The 9,461-nt window shown below is 35.2% G+C and overlaps 2 protein-coding genes and 1 non-coding gene across 3 annotated transcripts; 2 read left to right on the forward strand and 1 right to left on the reverse strand.

Moving 5' to 3' along the window:
- The first annotated feature begins 3,146 nt into the window (after positions 1–3,146).
- LOC106330154 (proline-rich extensin-like protein EPR1) lies at positions 3,147–3,668 on the forward strand. The gene has a single exon (XM_013768688.1). It carries the CDS (start codon positions 3,147–3,149, stop codon positions 3,666–3,668), a length of 522 nt encoding a protein of 173 aa, XP_013624142.1.
- A 391-nt stretch (positions 3,669–4,059) lies between these two features.
- LOC106329278 (sterol 3-beta-glucosyltransferase UGT80A2-like) lies at positions 4,060–7,383 on the reverse strand. The gene is made up of 12 exons (XM_013767913.1): positions 6,883–7,383; positions 6,208–6,768; positions 5,947–6,117; positions 5,819–5,882; positions 5,684–5,741; positions 5,430–5,607; positions 5,224–5,354; positions 5,040–5,142; positions 4,881–4,957; positions 4,746–4,793; positions 4,510–4,659; positions 4,060–4,433 (listed from the first exon to the last, which is right to left on the reverse strand). Exons 1-12 carry the CDS (start codon positions 7,094–7,096, stop codon positions 4,263–4,265), a joined length of 1,926 nt encoding a protein of 641 aa, XP_013623367.1. The 5' UTR covers positions 7,097–7,383; the 3' UTR covers positions 4,060–4,262.
- A 2,005-nt stretch (positions 7,384–9,388) lies between these two features.
- On the forward strand, positions 9,389–9,461 carry TRNAV-UAC. Its single transcript has one exon. It is a non-coding gene; the product is annotated as a tRNA-Val (tRNA).

Here is a 9,461-nt window from a genome sequence, read left to right on the forward strand (position 1 = left end):
CTTCGACAATATGTAGTTTTTTTTTTCTGTTTGTATTATGAATTTAACTATTATTGTATGACTTTTAAATGCCTTTTTAAAATATGTTTTTCAATTTCATATTTCATTTTAAAATTTAAATTATTTTAAATTCTGAATATTAAATATAAATTAAAATCTATTATATACTAATTAATAATAATATAATAAGAAACGATGTAAACTCCTCGTAAACATTACATGGAGTTTACATCGAATGTTTACGAGTGATTAACATCGAAATATTTACGAGGGTTTTACATCGAAATGTTTACGAGTGATTTACAACAAAAGTATTTACGTGTGTTTTACATCGAAATAATTACGTGGGCTTTACGACGAATACTTACGTGGCGTTTACGACGAATCCTTTCCCTGCGCTTTACGAAGAATATATTTCGTCGTAAACGTAACGAGCCGTTTACGACGAAACCTCCGTTACGACGGACGTTTAACAACGAAACATCTTTCGACGTTAATTCGTCGTAACACCCCGTTTACGATGAATTTACGACGAATACTGTCCTAGTAAAAAATATGTTTTCTTGTAGTGTATATAGATAACTAAAATACAAGACAAATTGAAAAAAATAACTATACTTTAAACTAATTATAAGGGCTTATCCGCGAAGCGCAGAAGTTTTTATAAAAGTTTATTGTTTTACAATTTTTTTATATCTACGTCCTTTGTTTTTAATTTTCTGTCATATGGTCTTCGCATTGTCTCATTTTAATTATTAAAGTTCACTGGCATTACATTTATTAGATTAACAGAAACACAACCTTGCCGTCTTATATGGTTGATCATAGTAACCTACATAGAAGTTTATACATGAGTTATGTGTATTTTGTTCCAAGTATTTTCATTTTATTTATTTGTACTCTTATTTTTCTATCTTAGTGTGGTTTATATTGTGTTTGTTTTAAAAAATGTTAGTATTATATCAGCGTTGATTTTTTATAGCATCTCTTTATTCTTTGAAAATAGAAACTGAGTACGTAATAAATTTTTGATAAGATATTATAACTTTAGATTTGCACTTTATATCATTCATTTTTTTTACGGTTGTAACAAAATTGTACTGCTTTTCGTGCAAATTTATTGATTTATTTTTATTGCTTGTTTTCCATTTTTTTTTGAAAATTTGATTTTAATTATGTATTAATTTTTAGTTGTGATTTTTCAATAATTTCTTATTACTTTCCATTATCTTGAGTTTATTGGTTGCGGGTTTATTTATTGTTTCTTATCAAATTCGCAAAACTTGAGTTCAGTGACTAGAATAGAAAAACAATTACGCCAGATTCACTTTTTTTTTGTCTTGCATTTTTATGAAACATGGAAAATCTCGTAAATTGTTTCTTTCCTTTTTGTTTTTTCTTTTTGTATTTCTTTATTCTTAAAATTTGTGACAAGATTATATTATGTATTTTTACTAAAATATTAATTGTTGACTAAAATTTCACCAACACTAAATTATATGTCTATTTTTTATTTACTTACTAATTTATTATATCTTATTATCTCTGTTTTCTAATGTTATTTTATCTTTTGATTGTATATTATATGTGGTTGTGGTTTTCAACTAATTTTCTTACTATTTTTTAGACTTGGACTTAGTGAAAAAAAAAAGAAGAAGAATTTGTGAGATTCACTTTTTATTTATTTTGTTAAGGTAGATTTGATGAATCATGAAAAAAATCTTAAATGAATTGTTTTTCTTTTGTTCTTGCTAATTGACTAAATTTACGCCTGAAATTAAGTACTTTGAATTATATTATTTAATTATTATTTTATTTTTTGTCAACATTTATTATATTATTATTTATCTTCAGAAATATTAATATTAAAATTTTGGTCGACTGAATATAAACTATTTTTTAGAAATTATTTATGGGTTATTAGATATGTTGTTAAAACATTTGATTTAAATGATAATTAGATTAATTAATAATTCTAAAATTTATGTTTAAGTGTCAAATTTTTAGATAATTTCTTTAATGATGTGGAAAATTACATTATACAACTCAAACATATCTATTCTCTCATATATCTAATAAGAAAATAATATCAAAATATTCATGTAATTTAAAATTTATTTTATTTAAATAATTAAGTTAAATAAATAAATTCAAACAAATATTAAAAGAATTTATTTATGTGTAATTACATAGCTATTTTGCAATTATACCAAATATAATTCATCCTATATAATAAGAACAATGCACACCACTAAAATCAAATATACAAACAAACAAGCAAAATATTTGCATACATAGAGAAGAAGAATTCAACAATAACAAAAAATTGTTAAAAAGGGGAAATGAAGACCCTGAGATCTTCATACGTTTGTGAAAAATCTTTCGTGATGATGTCAACTATTCTCTTGCTTTTCATTTTAGGTGAATCATTAGTTTTACAAAAATTCATACATAAGGAATGATTTTGTGATAAACAATTTTCGTTGTGTGATTAAAATTTTTATTTGGGTTATTACAGGACAAGCAAGTGCAATGAGTGTCCTCAACAACATGATATGTCTTAATGAAGTATCGTGTCCTGACAAGGGCAACGTAACATGTAAAGAAAAAGGTTTTAATTGAGGAATATGTGTGAGTGGAGGTCTCAGTGTTGCGAAATGTTGTTGCGCTAAAAGGCCTACGCCATCGATATTTCTGAACCTGTTATACCTCCTGATCATAAAAGGTATGCACCATTGATATTGTCTGAACCGGTTATAACTCCCGATCATAAAAGACATGCGCCATCGATATTGTCTGAACCTGTTATACTTCCCGATCATAAAAGACATGCGCCATCGATATTGTCTGAACCTGTTATACTTCCCGATCATAAAAGACATGCGCCATCAATATTGCCTGAATCTGTTATACCTCCCGATCATAAAAGGTTTGTGCCATCAATATTTTCTGAACCTGTTATACCTCCCGATCATAAAAGGCATGCGCCATCGATATTGTCTGAACCGGTTATACCTCCCGATCATAAAAGACATGCGCCATCGATATTGTCTGAACCTGTTATACCTCCCGATCATAAAAGGCATGCGCCATCGATATTGTCTGAACCTGTTATACCTCCTGATCATAAAAAACATGCGCCATCGATGTTGTCTGAACCTGTTATACCTCCCGATCATAAAAGGCAGGCGCCATCGATGTTGTCTGAACCTGTTATACCTCCCGATCATACAAGGCATGCGCCATCGATATTGTCTGAACCTGTTATACCTCCGGATCATAAAAGGTATACGTCATCGATATTGTCTGAGCATGTTATACCTCCGGTTATACCTCCTGATCATAAATGGCATGCACCATCGATATTGTCTGAACCTGTTATACCTCCTGATCATACAAGGCATGCACCATCGATATTGTCTAAACCTGTTATACCTCCTGATCATAAAAGGTTTGCGCCATCGATATTGTCTGAACCTGTTATACCTCCCGATCATAAAAGGTTTGCGCCATCGATATTGTCTGAACCTGTTATACCTCCCGATCATAAAAGGTTTGCACCATCGATATTGTCTGAACCTGTTATACCTCCCGATCATAAAAGATTTGCGCCATCGATATTGTTTGAGCCTGTTATACCACCCGATCATAAAAGGCCAATTTTGTAAATATTGAATCATAAAATGTAATGAGAAAATAAAAAAATTATTAATAAAAATATATGATTGAATATGTTCCTTCTTCTCATGCATTCAAACTTGTGTAGATGAAACATTTTATTGTCGCCATTATACAAGTAAGAACTCGAAATTTATGAGCATATACAAACACTTTTGATCCTATAAATATGGATAATGCAGATTAATGGAAAAAGGATTTACAATTTTTTCAAGGATGGTGACATAAATTTTCATAAAATATATATAATTGTCACATATATAAATCACTTTGTATTTTTTTCTTGTAGTTTATTATAGTATAGTCAACCATTGTTTACCAAAAAGTATACTGTATTATATTAAAAATCAAAACCCACAAAACTTGAGAACTTTGTCATCATTTTATTTTGCTGCTTATAACAAATCAAAACTTATATGCATCACCTATACATCACATTCCAAAGTACTTCACAAATTTTAAAACATTTTCTAAGTGAATTGTAAAAGCAAAACCAGTGGAACAAGAAGTGAAAACAGACATAACAAGAAGAGGTAACCATGCACAGGAGAAAATAGGCGATTCTGGAGGAGGTGGGTAGAAAGTTAAGAACAGCCAAAGCATTGTCTCAAAGAGAGAAATCCAGATGGCTCAGGGATCGATTCCTGAAGATCCTGTTTTGTACTCGGAAGATGTTTGAAGAAGGCCTTCACAGCTCCAGCCACACCATCCTCGTCCTTCATCGCCTTTGCTAGAGTCTCCGCACTGCTCTTCACCTGCTCCCAATTATAAAAATGCTCAGTTTCATTTGTTAACTCAATGGGCATTACCTATGATCATATTATTATTTACCTTATCGTCGAGCATGAAATTTATGGCATCTTCAAGCTTATGAAGTGAGAACTCGTCCACTGGGATTGGTGGAGGTCCTACTCCTCTATCATGCACTCGTTCTCCCCAAAAAGGTTGGTCTCCAAAGAAAGGCACTATTGTAGTTGGGCACTGTATGGTTCAGACAAAGGAAAACACTTAAAGATTAGCAACTATCTCAAGTGGCAGACAACAGCTTACACTCAAACTAAACTCACCGCTGCTTTAAGACCTGCAGCCGTTGTTCCAGCACCACCATGATGAACCTGAGAGCAGAAAGAGCCACAATTTGTGAGAACACGCAATGTTAAAACATCAGAACTCAGAAGAGTTCCAGACTATTATAGACATACCACTGCCTTGCATCTAGGGAATAACCAGTCATGTGGGACGTTATCCAACAAGTAGACAAAGTCTTTGGGTTCTTTCACTGTATGAAAGCCGCATCAACCATATATTAATAACAATAATATACCAAACAGACAAGCATTTAATAAACTAAAAGGTCATACAGTTTCCAAGGCCACCCCAGCCTTTGTTAATGATTCCTCTCTGTTTAGTTCTTTGAAGTGCTTCCACAATGATCTCAGTCATTACCTCTGGTTCTTGGACAGGCTTTACCATAAAAAAAAACACATTATTTTCACCATAGACAAACGTTTGAGCGATTAAGAAGGATCCCAAAAAAAAACTCACCAGACTACCAAAGCCTATATAAATAGGTTTATCACCAGCTTCTAGCCACTCCACAAGCTCTGCAGGAGGTTCATAGTTTGATGCAAGATCAAGGAAGCAAAACCCCACTACATCGATCTGTGGACCCCAGTCTGAAAATAAATGAGAACTAACATTCTAAGAACATCTATCACTGCATTAGTAAGTTCATTTAGTCATGCTACTACCTTTAGGCTTTGGGACTAGATGAGGACTCCACATGTATCCATGTGGAACGTTAGAGCCAGAGCTTTGTGTTCCACTTAGATAAGTAACAGGCCTTAGCTTCAGTTTCTTTTTCCTTAGGTCATTCACCATGTCTCTTATCCCAAGCCAGATCAATGAATCGACGATTTGATACGAGAGCTGAAAATTGCATCAAGTCAATGTTAGAAGAAGAAGCAAACCAATCAGATAATATCTGAGTAAAAACAAGTCTCACTCTGTATCCTGCTGGTTGTTTGACACGTGACAAAGGGTGTGGAAACTCACTGGTTGGCCTGGATCATCATAATAAAGATAGTGTGAATGATTCTGAAGAAAAATAATTTAGAATGATTCTGATACAAAGACTTACGTCCATGGCATGGTGAAGAATACGTGAATAGGTATCTTCAGAGCTTCTGCCACATGTGTATGTCCTGCAATGGCGATTCACAAGTTAGTTACCATTCAAAGTGAATCTCAAAAGTTACTGAAACAAACCATAAGCTGGAGGATTGGCGATAATAGCATCAGCTTTAAAGGCAATCCCAGAATCTGGATCAGGTTCTTTACATGCTGGAAGTAGAGAGTATATGATGTCTTTCATTTGATTCCGTTGGATTGGAATCTCTGAAGGACCTGATGGTAAAAAGCCCTTGTTCTTAACCATATCTGCACACACAATGTAGCAAGGAAAACCAATGAGATGAATTGCTGATAACATATTAGATTGAAGTAAACAGTTTTGGTTAGATAACATACACTCAGCTAGCACTTTTGGATCTCCACCTAAAGGATAAAACTCCAATCCAGCAGTCAAAACAAACTCTTTGAAGTTTGCGTGGGTTGCAAGTCTAACTCTATGTCCATAGTCCTGAAGGCGTTTGGCTATTGCAACAAAAGGCTGAACGTCTCCGCGCGTACCGACGATTAGCATCACAATCTGCATAGGAGGAACGTACTGAAAGTCTACTCCATCGATAGACTCATCACCGTTTTTGGAATTTTCTTCACGGTCTAAAGGAATAGATTGTGGGATGGAATCTGCTGGAACTTCAAACTCGACTGTTCCGTCATGTTTCACATTAGCTATACGGTTCAGCAACTTTAGCTTCTTCCCAGCAGAGATTCTGTCGTCGAATATCTTGGCGGCGTCCTCGGCAAGAATGTGAGTAACTTTGCGGTGCCTCTCGGTCTTTGACTTGTGTAACTTAGGCTTTGAGGATAATGATGATGGTGACGATGATGATTCAGCTCTATCATTGCTTGAGGATCTGTCCATCGGCACTGACCATTGTCGAGAAAAGCTTTTATTGCCACCACCTGAAAACCCCCACAAAGAAGCTTACAATGAACTTCAAGATCGAGATTCAAACAAAAGGAATCAACTTTGAGCCTAAACTGTCTCAATACGATTCGGCCTTCCCGTTCAATTACCTGAAGATTCAGCCAAAGCGTTTTCGACAATGGAGGCTGCAGTCGTTTCCGGTAGGCTCTCCGCTTCTTGAGAGCCATTGACGACGCTACTACCACCACCACCACCACCACCGTCTTCAATTTCCTCGATTTTCACGGAAGCACGGTCGGAGCTTGAAGAAGAGGAGGAAGAGGAAGCAACCCTGTCAAGATTAGCCGGCGATGTTTCCGGCATCGTATTCTCTATCTCTCTCTCGACCAGCAGAGACGATTCTTGATCTTCCTCCGCTTCGGTCTCTCGAATATAATTATACGATTCTGTTCTTGCTTTTTCTTGCGATATTCAAGATTGAAACTTTTTGAAAGAAAGAAAAAAAAGAAAAGAAAAAGGTTCGATCTTTTGTCTCGGGAGAGAGAGAAGCGGCGCGTTCGGACAAAAAAATGGGTCGATGTCTGGCGTGATGGTTGGGATCCCTCCGGTTCAGGTGACGATTTCGCGAATAACTGTCGGAACGATGGATAGTTCCGTCAATTTATAAATCAGAATTAAACTGGGCTCGGAATAAATGTTCCTTAAAACGCTGTCGCATGCGTTGACAGCGAATCTACTCTTTTTGTCATTTTCGTATTTTACGTCCTTGTCGTCTTTTCCCTCTCCCCGGTGGGATATTTATTTGTTTCATCCTTATTAAAGATATATTTTTTTTTTTTTCAAAATTCAGATATTTCCCAATTTATGCCCAAGAAAATAACATCTAACCTACATTTATTTACTATTGTTTTTCCTCTTTAACTTATTTAATGCTATGGTCAAATGCTAATATTTTATTCGATTCATTTCTTTAAGTTTTTTAATGAAACAAAATTCACTAGTTTTGATTGAGATATGTATCAAAAATGTTAGTCTGAAAAAATTAAATAAAACTTGAATCTCACATCAAAAGTACTCTACGAAGATAATAGCTTACCACTTATATTTTCATAATTTTGTGTAGTTTCTTTGTCCCTCCCCCCTCCTGGATATTTATTAGTTTCATCATTATTAAAAGAAACATGTAACAAGTTAAGATATTTCTTGATTTATGAATGACAGTTACAAAAAAAAAAGTTAAGATATTTCTCAATTTGTGCCCAAGAAAAAAACACCTGACCTATATAAAGTAGGTAATTTGCACTAGATAACCAAAAAAACAAAGTTATTTAGGTATATGGAAAGGTCACTGTGCCCGATTATATCCTTAATAGCTACGCATGAGTCTGTATCTTTTAGCAATCCTTTGTTTTTCTCTCTTTCTCTTTTTCTCTTCTTCCTTGTTTAATCCCGTACGCGATTTGTTGCCTCTTTCTTTAGTTTCTTCTCAGTTCTCCGATGGAAAAGGAGGTCTTTGGTGTCGGAGGTTTCTTCGTTCGGAATGGCGGTTCCCAACTTAGCTTTCTCTCCGGTCCGGGTCCTCTTCATCTTCGCTGTGAGAGTAGAAGAATACGCCTTGTCTCGGACCTGCTTGGCGGTGGATCTAGATCAACATGTGGCGGCTAGAGTTAAGGAGTTGGCTCTTCGTTGAAGCTGACGTGTGGTGGCCGTGGGACGCCTCCGGGGTGACATCTCTAACGGTGACTGGTGCTGTCTCTTGCGCTGGTCTTGGACTCCCCGGTCTCGAGCTGCCCCGGTTATCAGATTTGAACGTAACCGGGTCCAATCGGAGGAAGAGGCAGAGCTTCCTAGTCTTCATTCCCACCACCCTATACAGCTATACTCACTCTTGCTCAGATCTATCTCGATAGTTTCCTGTTGTTGATTGATTTGATTATTAGCTGTTGTAGTTGTGTAACCTAGCTTGGCCGTTTCTCCACTTTTCTTCTCCGGTGATTGTAATTCCGATGTCCATGTTGGGAAGATTTTAATATATTAAATATAAAAAAAAAAAGCCATTTCAATTCACAACCATTTTTTACTCTTCCATCACCTGAACGACAAGAGAATAATGAGGAACCCTAACTTTTTTTCAAAGGCCTGCAAATTAAATGGTTTAAATTTCGAAAGGTTCCATCTTTGTATCTCAATAAAGCTTCCTCTCCACTACCGTGTTCCCGTAAATCTCTGTCTTTGTCGCCATCATCGTGTTTCTGTCTGCGTCCACTTCCACTGTTGCGGGTCGTCGTGTTTACGTTTTGTAAAACGGACTTAAAATCCAATTTCTAGCTACTCGTTGGATTGTTGTGTCTTGATAGTTGCATCTTTAAGAATATCCATCTCAATTTAGTCTCTACTACCTACACTGCTTCAAAAAACCAGCTTCCAAAAAACTATATAGCTTTCCTACGTTTGTTATGTCATTTCTCATATCGTACAAGCTACCACATCTGCAAATACTTTTGAATACCAACCGATCACCTAATTACCATCCTCATTTTGTATATAAACCTAAATGACCCTATAAAGTAAATTAATTTATTTAAGAATTTAAAATATAGTGAAAGAAAACTAGATATTTGTTATTTGCTTACTAAAATCAAATGATAAACGTAAGGTGCTGTGGTGTAGTGGTTATCACGTTTGCCTTACACGCAAAAGGTCTCCAGTTCGATCCTGGGCAGCACCA

The sequence above is a fragment of the Brassica oleracea genome, chromosome C3 (genome assembly GCF_000695525.1).
Source record: "Brassica oleracea var. oleracea cultivar TO1000 chromosome C3, BOL, whole genome shotgun sequence".
Classification (NCBI taxonomy): domain Eukaryota; kingdom Viridiplantae; phylum Streptophyta; class Magnoliopsida; order Brassicales; family Brassicaceae; genus Brassica; species Brassica oleracea.

Excerpts from the sequence above, each read along its gene's own strand:
- LOC106330154 (XM_013768688.1), top strand. The coding sequence starts at position 3,147 with ATGTTGTCTGAACCTGTTATACCTCCCGATCATAAAAGGCAGGCGCCA.
- LOC106329278 (XM_013767913.1), bottom strand. The coding sequence starts at position 7,096 with ATGCCGGAAACATCGCCGGCTAATCTTGACAGGGTTGCTTCCTCTTCC. Across the intron at positions 6,118-6,207 it reads TCCAAAAGTGCTAGCTGAGT|ATATGGTTAAGAACAAGGGC; the intron begins GTATGTTATCTA and ends TTGTGTGTGCAG. Across the intron at positions 4,794-4,880 it reads TCCCTAGATGCAAGGCAGTG|GTTCATCATGGTGGTGCTGG; the intron begins GTATGTCTATAA and ends TTCTGCTCTCAG.